Below are 14,007 nucleotides of genomic sequence, written 5' to 3' on the forward strand. Positions count from 1 at the left end.
AAGTGGTGGAGGCCACCGTGTGAGCTCGCTCTCTCCTGTCCCCTCCAGCCCAGCACTATGCTGGCACTGGGATGGGCCTCATAACTTGCAAGGCCCAGCGTGAAATGAAATCAGGGCCTCTTTGTTCAGGTATCATGAAGAGCTGCAATATGGCAACGGGAGAGCTTTAAGCCAAGTGTGAGATTCTTCCTACCAGGTCACATGCCCATGAAGCCCACCCTGCCTGAACCCCAGGAAGTACTCAACAAACCTTTGTTGAAAAAACAAGTCGACGGACAAATGCAGGTGGAGGGGTTTTCACAGCACCTTACTGACAGGGCAGAGGCACAGCCCTGGGCCAGGGGGCCCGGGACCTATTCCATCTCACAGCCTGTGGCCTGCGTAACAAGGCCAGGATGCCCCTTGAATGGCTAGGACCTGCAGCCTTGTGTTTCTCCTTACCAGGATTCTGCCTTGCCTACCTCCACCCATGTGGCCCCTCACACTGCCATCTTGTCCAAAAGCCCTCAAAGTGGGCTGCATGGCAGAACCACCTCTCCTTCAGAAAACTCGGAAGATCGGGTTCCTTTTGATCAGCCCTGGAGCTTTCTGCCTCTCCGAAGTGAGACTTAGCCAGACGCCTCCCCTCAAAGGAAACCATTGTCCCCAAACTCAGCCTTTTACCTTTCATCCCAGACTCCCTGTGGTCACCCTTCACCTAGCCCATTACCTGGGAACCACTGATTCGTGGGTTTGTCCTGGTCACTCAGATGGTAAAGAATCTAACTGCAATGAGGGAGACCCAGGTTCGATCCCTGGGTTGGGAAGATCCCCTGGAGAAGGGATGGCTACCCACTCCAGTATTCTTGCCTGGAGAATCCCATGGACAGAGAAGCCTGGTGGGCTACAGTCCATGGGGTCACAAAGATTCCAACACGACTCATCGACTGACATACTCCTTGTGGCAGGAAAGGAAGGAGATAAGATTGAATTTGACCCATCGTGCTGCCGTTCTGGGTCAAGTATGATTTTGCTCCTGGTTTTACAGGTGAAGAAACTGAGGCTCCAAAGAGCAGCAGTTCACTCAAGGTCCCACCACAGTTCTGAGTTGTGTGGGGTGCCAGTGTGCCATGCTCAGTGTGAGCTGGGCCCCAAGTGGGCAACTCAGTGTCAATCTGTGGAATGAATGAATGAGGGGAGAGAAGAAAGAAGGCCAGGAGCATGTGACAAGGTCTATGGCTCAGAGGAGAACTGCATGCAAGGCCAGCGGGCCAGCTATCTAGTCTCAGAGGTGGGGAGGAATTCTCTAGCCCACAAAATTTCAATCACTCAACAATCACGATTGTGTAGTAACAGTGGCTTCCAGGCCATGGATTCAAGGGCATCTGAGAGAGCACCGGCCTGGGCCCCCAGGGAGCTCCCTGGCTAGTGAGGAGACAGGACAATAAAAACAGGACAAATAACTTAAAACAGTCATTCCAGACAGGGGAGAGAGGAGGAGTTAAAGAAAACAGGTGTGTGGGGAGGAGGGAAAGGAACCTTATCTGTGCTGGTCTGGGAGGAAGTGGCACCTGAGTGGCACCTGGAGGTGGAGGGCTGGCCAGATGGCTGGGGTGGGGTCAGAGACAAGTAAGGAAGAGGGTTCAGGCAGAAAGACTGGCAAGTACAAAGGCAAACTGGCAACAAGTTCAGGGAGGGATCAGCGTGTCTGGAGTAAATGCAAGGGGCAAGGGGTAAGAGGGGTGAAGGGCTCGAGTGCCACCTCCTCCAGGAAGCCTTCCTTATCCCCGAGCTTCCTCCGATCTTCTCCAGCGTGTTTCACCGCAGCGCGAATCCCACGGGTCCTGCTCAGCCTCCTACCCTGTCCGGACAGCGAGTCCGGAGAAGGCAGGGGCGGCTCGGATTCCCCTCTCCGCATCCCCGCGGCGTCCAGCCGGGCGCTGGGCACCCAGCGCGCGCTCAGTAAATATTTGTAGAGCGCACTAGAAGGAATGAATGAACCCATTGGGCGCCGCTGGGGGGAGGGCGGGGCCGAGGGCAGGTGGGAGGCCGCGGGCGCGGGAGGGGCCCTTGGAAGCCCGTCCTCCTCCCCCTCCTCCTCCTCCTCCCAGGCCCCAGCGCGTACCACTCTAAGGCTCCTGAGGCGGCCTCTCGTGCGATCAAGGGCGCGCGGGGCTGGGTGAGCGACCTGAGGCCCCTGCTCTGAGCGCCGGAGTTCGGAAGAGGGTGGGTCCCTGCCGCTCGAGAGCAAGAGCGGGAGAGGAGCCAGAGGAAGGAGCGCCCGCACGCCAGCCGCCTCGCCGCCTCCCCGGCACTCGCTCTCCCGGCTCCTGGGTTTGCTGGCTGCTCCTCCCACCCGCGCCCGCCTCCTTGCTCGCTCTCTCGCTCGCTAGAGCCGGCTTTCCAGCCCCGTGGTGCGCCCGGGCGAGTGCGGGGCGAGGGGCCCCGGGGCCAGCGCCGAGCCGGGGGCGGGGGTCCAGGCAGAGCGCAGCGGGTCGGGGAGGGGCCATGTCCGGCGCGGGCGCAGCGGGACCCAACTGCAGCAAGTGACCGAGCGGCGTGGACGGCCGCCTGCCCCCCTCTGCCACCTGGGGCGGCGCGGGGCCCCGGTGCCGGGTGCCCGGAGCCCGGGTCGCGCGTAGAGCCGGCGCGATGCACATGCGCTCGCTGCGCGCCGCGGCGCCGCACAGCTTCGTGGCGCTCTGGGCGCCGCTGTTCCTGCTGCGCTCCGCCCTGGCCGACTTCAGCCTGGACAACGAGGTGCACTCGAGCTTCATCCATCGGCGCCTCCGCAGTCAGGAGCGCCGAGAGATGCAGCGCGAGATCCTCTCCATCTTGGGCTTGCCCCATCGCCCGCGCCCCCACCTCCAGGGCAAGCACAACTCGGCGCCCATGTTCATGCTGGACCTGTACAATGCCATGGCGGTGGAGGAGGGCGGCGGGCCCGACGGCCAGGGCTTTTCCTACCCCTACAAGGCCGTCTTCAGTACCCAAGGCCCCCCTCTGGCCAGCCTGCAAGATAGCCACTTCCTCACCGACGCCGACATGGTCATGAGCTTCGTCAACCTTGGTGAGTGGAGGCGGGAGGGAGGGGGTGCGCCTCTGGGTCAGGAGTCGCTTTGGGACAGGGAGGGGGCCGCTTCTTAACATCCAGCCCGCCCATCTCTCCACTCTTGGTCTTTAGCAAAACTGCAGCGCTTGGCCAAGGGTCTCCCGCCCCCCTGCCTTAGTGGACCCCTAGCCGCGCGCGCCGCAGGTAGGGCGAGCCTGGCTCATCTGACCTGTGGGAGTTTGGGGGGAGTAAGGACCGGTAGGAAGCCCTCTCTGGGTTAAATCGGTGGCCGCACCTCTGGGGTAGAAGGCGCCGGGCGGGCCGCGGCTCAGTTCAAAGCGCGGGGCTCGGTCATGTGAGCTGTGCCCGGCCGGCTCGGCCGGCGCTACCTGGATTTAAAGGGCCCTGCTCCGCGAAGCTGCCTTCCCGCCCTTTCTGAGCCCCTCTCTGCTCTGCCCGGCCCTGGCATCGCGGGCGTTGCCTCCCATCCCGGCCCTGGCTAGCCCTACCTGTCTCCTCTCGGTGCGCCCGCCATAGCGTGCAGCGCGCCCCGGGCGCCTCGGGGGCCCGGTTCCTGGCCGCTGGGCGCCCCCCTCGCTCTCAGCTCTCCTGGCTGGAGCTGGGGAAGAAACATGGCCATTGCGAGCTTTCTATTTTAAATATTTAATGATAGGTCCTGGACCGGCAGAATCCGTTTTCAGCGTTTATCACGTGTGGGGCGCAAACCATGGCTTTCGGCTAATGGGTGGCGAGGGATCTCCCAGCAGACGCCGCCGGGGTAGGCTAGGGGACCCGGCTTCTGACCAGAGCCCCGACGACCCCGGGGACCTCGAGGCTGGCGCTGCGGCGGGGGCGCGGTGCTCGCTTTCCATCTGTGCACGCACACTCACCAGGCTTGCTCAAACTAACCCCCGACTGCGCGCTGTAGGGCTGATGATCAAATATTTGGTTTCTGAGATAACACGCCCCGATAGCGCTGTTTCCTGAGCCGCTTTCATTCTACATGTGTAACTTGCTGCGAAAATACGTACGAAGTCAAGACAGCAAACTCACGCCCACCGGCGCTGTGTCAACAGGGAAATAATGGCCCTAAAGCCCCTCTCGGGGGCACCCGGGGTGTGGATGGAGGGCGGCGGGAAGCGCGGATTAACCTTAGCGCTTCTTGCACCAGATAAGGTCCCTGGAGTTCCCCGGACGCCATTGTCTGTCCTTAATAATAGCCCCAAATCAAATAGTGAAACGAGTTTAAACGAGAGCAAGGGGTGGGAGGTTTGGATGCCAAAATGACTTAAAGAAAGTGTAAATTATACTAGGCAGCTTGTTAGAAGGAGGCAACCCCGTACGTCCTGATTTAGAACAGTCTCCAAGATGTATGAGGTGGAAAAAAGCAAGGTGCAGATCAGTGAGGTTACATACATGCGTGTATCATCCTTTCCCACTGAAAGACACCATGGACTGGAAATAGATTTCACTGGGGGCCGGGATGGGGGTGTGCGGCAGGGTGGAACGGGGTTGGGGCCTTAGAGATTGGGAGTTAAGGCCAGATTTTTTCATTGTCTGCACTTCTGTCTGTGTGATTTTTTTCCCCCCTCAACGTGTATTTGTGACCTATACCAGAAACTAAAGAAAACCCCCAAATATGTACATATAAATACATCAGTTAAAGCAGAGTTCTGTAGCCATCCTGAAGCCAGGGGTTAACCAGGGCCCTTTCTCAGGCTGGGGATTTATGGTATCTTTCTGTTCTGTTCGGTACCAGCAACTCTCGGTGAAGGCAGCAGGTCCCCATGGTGGCCTTCAGAGCCTGGCTGAGGTCATTCGAAAGGTATTTGTAAGCCCTGGCTTCTGTGGAGGTCTCTGCAAACCCAGTGCTTTGGAAAGGACCGCTACGACTTATGGACCAGCAGCCTGGCCAGACCCCGGCTCCCCGCATACCAGAAAAGGACCAGGTTGCCAGCTGGGCACCTCTGGGAAACTTGGGGCAGGGCTGTTTGCTCCCCCATGGCATGGGGGAGCAAGCTGGAACTTGTTTGGGAAGGCCACAGCTGGGTGGTTTTCCTTCTCTGGCTGTACACACACCTTTCAACCCGTTAGCCACATTTCTTTCATCTTGAAAGGACAAAGACCGGCTTGTCTGAGCCTCTTAATCAGTCGGGCTGGCTTTGGGCTTTGTGGGACAGTCCTGACTTTCTCAGGTCTTGCTTTCTGGAACATCACTCCAAATTAGATGGCAGAGTGGCTTTTAACAGAGTGCCCTGACCTTGTTTTCTTTCTTTCTCGGCCCCTAAAACTCGAGGTAATTAGTTGGGTGAAGACCTGGACCGCAGTTGGGCAAGACGCTTCCTGTAGATGTTTCTATGGTTGCCCTTTAATTTCTGCTTCGCAGCAGTATGGGAACTAACCTCCGATCTCTTCTGTTCTGTGAGGGTTCTGAGATTTTGCTCAGGAGGGGCTGGGGTAGCAGTGGGGTTGGAGGGAGGCATATAGGAGACTTGCTTAGAGGCTGAGAGAAAACACACGGTTTTTCCTTGGATTGCAGTTCATATTGACCTGTAACATACAAAGTTTTCTGAAGAAGTGTGTTTAGTCTCACACTTTACCTAAAAGTGAGAAAATGTCATTTATTCATATGCAGCTACCTCTTGTTATCATGCAGGGACCCAAGGGGTCCATTGGGGATTGTCGACAAAGAACCTTGAAGGCAGACTGACCTTCTCCACCACCTGATCCTTGCCCCAAAGCCCCTCCTCCTTCCACCACCCTCTTCTCCATCACTGCATACCCTTGCTGTCCTACAGTGCTTGGGGGACTTCAGCTTGAATTCTGAAGGCTTTTGCAGACCTGGTACATTTCTTCTTCCCTCTGGCTGCAGCCAGACTGGCTTTTGTTCCTGCAAGTCATTCTCCTCGGAATTCAAGCTTTTTGCCAGGCTGGAGCGGGATCTAAACTAGAGCGGGGAACTAGAGGAGGATTTATGACAAAACCAGGTGCTGAGAATGAGGACCTCAGGCCGCACCTTGTGCCAAAGACCAGCCTGTATAGTAAAACCCGTGTAACGCCAGCTGAACTGCCAGACGGAGACTTGCATCTTCCCAGCCTGGGCCTCTTAAGTTCAATGGTGAGATTTGTAAACTGGTTTGGATTAACAAGCCCCCAACTTCTCTGTGTAGACTTAATTTTGGAATTCAAAACAGGCTACCCTCTCTTAAATTGTCCCCAGGCAATGTGGATTCTGCAAACTGAATCCGGCTATAGCTGCCCCCCACCCTCTTTCTTTGGAGAAATTCAGCAGTTCTTTCTGGAATCTTCTAAAGAAACCCGTGGCACTGGGGGTGTGCGGTACACGTCTGTCTCTGGTCCAGGTTATGAAGGAACCAAATTTGTTTCATTTTCGAAGTTAAGGTTAAAAAAAAAAAAAAGGAAGTTGGAAACCTGTCCTTATTGGGCTCAGGGTCTAGAAGTGGCTTTTGTTAATGTAGCCGAGGCACAGGGAGGAGGCACAGGGAGAAGGCTGTTCCGTTTTACTTTTATTTTATACCATCTGGTGATCCTTTTTGTTGACAAGTGTTTGGCATTAAGATCTCTCCTTTTGCCCCTTCAGAACAGGCCCTACCACTGTAGAGTATTAGAAAAAGATTCAGTTACAGTTTAAAAATTTCCTTCAGGGAGTGCTTGCCGAGGGAGCACGGGCTGCAGGCACTCGCAGCTGTAACCTGGCTTGTGTTAAAATTTGGAAAGGGCTGTCCCGCATTCCAGCGCTCAAGCGCCGGCCTTCACTGGTGAGCAGCCAGAGGTTAATATAGATGTCACCCAGCCTTCCCTCCTTCTCTCTTTCTTTCTCTCTTTTCTGCAGAGCGCCTTCACTATAGGAGCGCACCAACAGCTGTGTTTTCAGTAACCCTTTCAACATCACTTCTTTTAAACCTCATTTTCCTGCTTATATAAATCAAAGATCTTCTCCCCCACCCTCCTCCCAAGGATATATGTGACCCAGATTTGAACTTTTTGGATCGTCTTTGTAGTTCCCTTCTGGAATCAGAGCAGGTTAAGGCCAAGCCCTGGATGCCAGCTCTCATGGCTGTTCGTGGTTTTGATTCCAGAGTGGTTGATTCCAGAGTTGTCACTCGGTTGCAGGGTGGCCCTTGAAGGGGGTGAGAGAGGAGACCTGGAGAAGCAGAGAGGGGTTCTCTGCGTGCACAGAGAGAGGAAACAGCTTCTGAGATGCAGCTCCTGTGAGCTCTGGGTCGGGGCCTTCCATCGCGTCTCTGCCTGTCAAGCCTCTGCCGAGATAAACACAGCTGGCCTGCGATCCCTTGACCACCGGCGTGCCTACGATGTGAGCAAATATCACATGTCTGCTGAACTTGGAGAGAGTGATGACTTCATTCCAGGGAGAGCCTCATCTAAACTGATTGATCACACGTATCGCTTTAATATCATCCCCCCCCCCCCCATTGGGTAAGGTCATATTTGGCCCATTGTGAGAATCAGAGTGTCCTAACACTCTCCCCGTCTCCACCCTTCCCCAGCCTGCCCGGCCATTTAACCAGCTGGAGATTTTGAATGGAGAGCCCTTTGGACCAGGCGCTGACCCCGTTCATTTTTTGGTGACCGCCTCTTCAGACCTTGCTGGGGGCTGTCGGCATGGCTGGTTTGTGGCCGGGGATGCTGGAGTGCTTTGCTTTAATTTGCTCTGGCAGTGTCACTGGGGTTAGGGCACAGGCAGGGATGTGTGGGACCTGTCATGTTATTGTCAGAAGGAATGTGAGGATTAGCCTTTAAAACGTGGCGGTGGGAGAACACTGCAGCTGTGTACACTTATTATAGAAGATTTAAGTCCCACTGGTAAAATCAATATATTGAATTGCTTGACCCTCTGCTTTTAATTAGTTTCAATCAAATACGCCGGTGTCATTTTGCCTCCTCTCGCCTTCCTGGGGTGAGGAAATGCCAATATTTACATAGAAACTGTTAATTTGTGGTGCAAAGGAGAATGCATTTAGCTTTGCACACCCAGATTGCTCCGACAATGTGAAGGATACCAGATCGGCGTGGAGGTGAGTGGCGATGTCACCTGGGTGAGGCACCGGCCACATCAGGGAGGTTTGCTGCCTGGCTCCAGGGTGTGCTTGCAGGTGCCTGGACCCGCAAGCGCAGTGTGTGAAGGTGCAAGTCTTTCAAGAAACTAGCCGAGGCTGACTCTGCAAGCCAGACATGCCGCGATTCACCCCTGCCCCCGTCATCTAAAATCTTTTCTCTGCCTTCCTGGTTGTTTTGAGTCTGTTCTCCCAGCCTGCTGGGTCCTTTGTACCGGGCAGCTCAAGGCACAGTACTTTATTTATTCCAGAGCTTCAGAGGCTTTTCTTTCCAATTCCTGAAACAGTTTATAGAGGAAAGGGGGGTGCTTTCGCGGCAAATGATCCCATGTACAACCACAGCTATTATGTGAACCGTTCGGTATTAGTTGTGTGTTCAGCTGCAGTTGAATTCTGGGTTTTGCAGCAAATGGCATTTGACAAATATTATTTGACAAAAAATGTGACTCGATATTTCTTAATGTGGAACAGATACTTCCCAGTTAACCTTCTGTGGGGAAAAGTTGCCCAAACCTGACGTGAAATGGCAGTGTGGATGAATACCAGGGCTGCCTCTGTGTTTTACCCACCCTCTCCAAAGTGGAGTGTTTATGATTTGGGGGGATATTAGCAGTGCATGAAGCTTGACACTTACTTATGTGAAACTCCGAGTAGCATGTGCGATGCTGTCCTTTCAACATTTGTGTCGGGAGGCATTGCTGGGAGCCGAGAAAAGCCTTAGCTGATCCGAGTGGAGTGGATTGAATTAATGACAACTCTGAGAGCACCAGTTTTAGGGTAATTGCTTTATTGTTTTGGAGCCAGGGTGCTTATAATCTGGTTCCTGTACAAACATGTTTAACGTGTGTTAATGCATTTGCAAACCAGAGCCTCTCAGCACAACCCTGCTTTTCATTAATTGATGTCGGTAGCATGGTACAGTATTTCAAAGAGCTGGCCAAGTATAAACTGTGTTTCCAATTTCCTTCCTTTCCTGTGTTTGGAATGCCAATGTTAATTTGTTCCCATGCAGGAGCAGGGGCTGCCAACTGCGGCTTTCTATAAAGGGCTTCACGGTGAAGGCTTCCAGCCCTCACTGATGCTTGGGGCTGCCTGGCCAAGTTTCCTGACACTTTGCAGCTAATTCTGGGTGATATATGGGGTGGGGGGTTGGGGGGCTTCACTGCCGTGTAGCGGAAGTTCCTGGTGACAGCAGAGGGTGTGACTTGGCAAGAGAGAACAGCACGGCATCCACACTGATTCTCTTTAGACACAGCTTACACCCCTGTGTCTGTTTCCACTATGGTTGCATTTTAGCTGTGTGACCTTGAGCAAGTTACTTAATGTCTCTGAGTTTGTTTCTTCATTTTAGAAAGCTGGATAGGCATCTCCTCCTCCACAGACCCTCATAAAGCCAAATCAAATCTCGTGTGGGTAGAGTCTGGTACACAGTAGGTGCACAATAGATGGTGAACCTTGTTTCTCTTTTGGTGGCCAGATCACCATTCACGTTGGTATAATAGTCCAAATTTCAGTTTTTAAGTACTTGATCTTAAAATACCAAGATTAAGCCACCCATGTTGTTTTAGAGATATGAAGGAAATGGCCCTAAAGATGTACATCTTTGTGTACGCCCATATACCCCTCACACATTCATTTTCTTCTTTAGAGATCAGTGAAATTTGAGCACACCAAACTTATCTGAGGATAGGTAGAGTCTAATGCTGGGGCTTCGCAGGCGGCTCAGTGGTTAAGAATCCAACTGCCAATGCAGGAGACCCTGGTTTGATCCCTGGGTTGGAAAGATCCCCGGGAGAAGGAAATGGCAACTCACTCCAGTGTTCTTGCCTGTGAAATCCCATGGACAGAGGCACCTGGCAGGCTACAGTCCATGAGGTCACAAAGAGCCGGACACGACTGAGCACACACACAGAGCCTAATGCTGACTTGCTCTCGATTTTAGCATCGATGGCTATTTAAAAATTTTCTTCCTAGGGCACCTGAAACTTGAATGAGGGCTGCACAGGAAGTCTGTACTGTCCTCGCAATTTTCCTGTAAATTGAAAATTATTCCAAAATAAAAACTTTTTTATTTCAAAAACTCACATTACTGACATATTTCTTCCTATCCCTTCCTGGAGGGTGGTCAAAGTACAAATTGTCTCTTCCTTTGAGGGAGTGACAAGCCCAAAGCATTCATTAACAGACCGGCACAACTTCCCCACTTTTTATGGGAGCAGGTGCAAGGCTATTCCCCCCCCGCCATTCCCCCAGCTAGGGCTGGGATAACAAATCCCTGAGTGGATTCAGTATGTTTGGAAGCCTTTGGAGATCAGTGGATGGCGGAGGTCTCCAGGGCCTGAGACGCAGGGTGGGCTTTCTCACCCAAGTTTTCCCATAAATTCTCTTCATCTCTTTCTACACCATTTGAAAACTCTTGACTTAGCAAGTATTAAGGTTCCCCACATCTTTGAGGTCACATGTTTTTCTTTCACTTCTTTATCTCCCCAGAGTAGCTTTCAAGTTTCAATCTTCTGTTGTCTGGCTTAATTAAATTTGGCTGTGAATAAAAACTTGCATTGTTTCCAAAATTGCGGACTTGCACGTTTTTAAACATTGAAGTTAGGCCTGTACCATCTTGTAATGCCAGCCTCTCTCCTGCTTTCACGTAGTCTGGAAAAAAAAAAAAGAACCCAAGCACTTAGCATGGCCGTCCACCTAGAATGGTCCCTGTGCTCGTCTGCCCAGTGGTTTAACCACGCACTCAAAGGCAGGCGGGTTGTTCTGTAGTTTCGATGACTTGTGTTCTGACCTTCAATAAAGGACTCTCCTCTTGACTGCTTTCTCAGGCATTCTTCCTAGGCTACTCTTGCCCTGCCCTGAAGAATTCTCATGGCACAGAAAGTGTTCAGACATTGGCAGTTTGTGTGCATGAAAGACGTAGAGCTGTTCTAAGGCAGTATCTTCTGAGTGTGTGTGTGTGTGTGTGTTTATATTTATTTATTTGGCTGCGCTGGGTCTTAGTGCAGCATGTGGGATCTAATTCCCTGACCAGGGATCAAACCCGGGCCTCCTGCATTGCGAGTGCAGAGTCTTAGCCACTGGACCACCAGGAAAGTCCCCCTGAGTGTTTTTTAATACTGAATCCCTACTAATAAGTCTTTGAGTACACACCCAAAGTAGAAATAGATCATATAATTACTCCTGTTTTAGGTTTGTACTTTATAAAACAAAGACTAAAAGAGAAATCTAAGTAGGAGGCACTAAAGATAAAAAAGTTCAAAATTCTGATGTTCACTAATACACATTTTAAGTAATGCATCATCAGTAATTAGTGCAAAGATTGCAAGTTTAATTCATTAGCCAGACAAATGTAATTTTTGCTACCACTAAAATTTTCAACCTGATGGAGTTTGGTCTTTCAAAACTTGCAGTTCAGCAGTTTGGAGACAGCAAGCTAAAGGTCTGGTCCTAAATTTTGATTATTTTGATCCTTCGTCTAGCCAGCATCAAGAGTTCACAAAGAACCCCACAAATCTCCGTAGTTTGAAATCACAGAGCCTTGTTGTTGTCTTGTTACGGGTGCGTTGTGGGTTGGCAGGGTGCTCTGCACATCGGCCAGGAGGGAGGGTGCTCAGGACTCCAGGCCGGTAGAGCTGCCGCCCTCTTGAATGCCACCCTCTTGAATGCCACCAGTTATAGTACCAAAGGGAAAGACAGCATGGCTTGTCCTTGGGCTTTTCCTCATTGCAGCCGGAAACAACACAGGTGCTTCTGCCCACATTTCATTGGTCAGAGCCTGTCACATGGCCAGACCTGACCCAAAGTGGCAGGAGATGACAGTCCCACCCCAAGCTTGGAAAAAGACAACTGGGAAATGGCACTCATGATGAGCACACTGTTGTAAGCGAAGGTGCTCTCACCAGATGAAATTATGGAAACGGAGCGGTGAACTGTAATAAGATCTGTATTTTTCAATCTCATCCACTTAGTTATGCAGAGATATTTTGAATCCCCATCTTCCCTGATGTTCATCAGTTCTTGAAACTTAGTTTAGAGTATGCTATTTCCCGCCCCATGTCCCACTGGATCCCTCTTCCTTACCCTAAATCCTTGCACCCCATTTTGGAGAACAGTGTTTCTGGAAGTGTCCCAATCACTGAAGTATTCACGTGGTTGGACAAGAATAACCGCTTCTCTCCCTTCCCTTGTAAAATGACTTGCCTCTTTAGGACCTGTCTTTCAGCAAAAGCATGCTTCAGCTGCCCTCGGGTTCACTAGCCAGAGAATCAAGGAGCCTGACACTCATCTTGGCTCAAGAGGTTCTTGCCCTTCTGGCTGGTGTTTGTCCGGGCTGTGCAGGTGACTGCCTTGTCATGAGGTCCGGCTTTTCCTTCAGAGGCACCTCCTTGTCCAGACAGGGTCTCCAGGCAGGGTCTTGCAAAGCTGAATCTAGAAACTAAATGTCAGAGACTCCTTCATTATCTAAATGCATCGCTGAAATAAATCATAGTGATAACGTGGGAGGGTTGAGATCTTTCTGTAGCACTAATGGATTTATAACAGCCTACCTTATCTGGTTCCACTCTCTCTGGTTCTGCATAGCAAGTCGTATCATTCCCATTCTAGGGAGGAAGAGGCTAAAGGGCCCCGAATTTACAGGGGTAGGAAGTGGTGAGGTTGGCCTTTGAATCCAGCTCTTGCTGAATGTAAACCCATTCACGCTTTCCTCTGGGGGCCCAGTGGAGGTGTGTGAAGGGTGGAGATGGAGCACAAGGGCAGTGGTGATGAGACCACCAGAACAGCCTCTCAGCCCTTGACCTTGACTTTGTGGTTGTGTGCTCTGAAGAGGAAGATAAAGATAAGCAACTCACACCTTCCCCTTCATTCTCCACCCTGCTGTGGAAACTCCCCTCTGTTCTGTCTCTGTGCATTAAGAATTATTGACAGGGTCAAGGGCCCTGAGTGCCTATGTACTGGGGTTCCTATGTGCACCTCACACCCCACTGATGGGAAAATTCCAGAGGCAGCTAGGGACTGATATTTTAATAGCAATACCTCAAGACACTGTATGGAAAGGAGGAGTAGTTTTTACCTCATGTATGGAAATAAATATTGCATACTGATTGTAATAACATCAAATCACCATCAGTCTAAATGTCCATGAGTGGGGGACTGGAGAAATAAATTTGTGATAAATTTATTTATACGTGTGTAATGAAACAGAAGGGAAATGCAAGAACTTCTTTTTTTATGTATCAACTTAGACTCAAAACAGTGTCAAGAGAGAGAAGGCCAGTTGTATAGGAGGATGTTTAGGGTGTAAGCATTCCTCATGGTGTCACAATAGACACACACAAGATCACCAGATAATACTATCTTTGGGCAAATACATATATGGTAACATTACGGAAACATGGCCACAGAACTCACACCAGCCGCCTTTAGGGAGGCAGGAAAGGGACGGGATTGGGGAGAAATTTTAAATAAACTTCAACTATTCTGGTTGTTTCCTTTATTTTAATAATAAGGCTGGACTCCCCCTGCCAAAATAAAGAAAAGTAATATTGGACTTCCCTGGTGTCCAGTGGTTAAGAATCCACCTGCCAATGCAGGGGACATGGGTTTGATCCCTGGTCTGGGAAGATTCTACATGCTGCAGGGCAACTAAGCCCGTGCCCCACAACTACTGAGCCAGCACTCTAGGACCAGCGTGCCATGACTACTGAGCCCACAAGCCACGACTACGCCTTCACACTGTAGAGCCTGTGCTCGGCAGCAGGAGAAGCCCATACACCTCAGCTAGAGAGTAACCCCTGCTCTCCACAGCTAGAGAAAGATTGTGCCCAGCTGCAAAGATCCAATGTGGCCAAAAATAAGTAAATGAATAATTTTTAGAAG

At 51.4% G+C, this 14,007-nt stretch overlaps 1 protein-coding gene across 1 annotated transcript in view; it reads left to right on the forward strand.

Moving 5' to 3' along the window:
• The first annotated feature begins 2,631 nt into the window (after positions 1-2,631).
• The window catches only part of BMP7 (bone morphogenetic protein 7), an 81,931-nt gene continuing 70,555 nt past the window's right edge, over positions 2,632-14,007 (forward strand). The window contains exon 1 of the mRNA XM_068987390.1: positions 2,632-3,049. Within this exon, the coding sequence (XP_068843491.1) occupies positions 2,632-3,049 (418 nt within the window). The remainder of the gene's footprint in view (positions 3,050-14,007) is intronic.

This window comes from Capricornis sumatraensis, chromosome 15 (genome assembly GCF_032405125.1).
Source record: "Capricornis sumatraensis isolate serow.1 chromosome 15, serow.2, whole genome shotgun sequence".
NCBI classification, from domain to species: domain Eukaryota; kingdom Metazoa; phylum Chordata; class Mammalia; order Artiodactyla; family Bovidae; genus Capricornis; species Capricornis sumatraensis.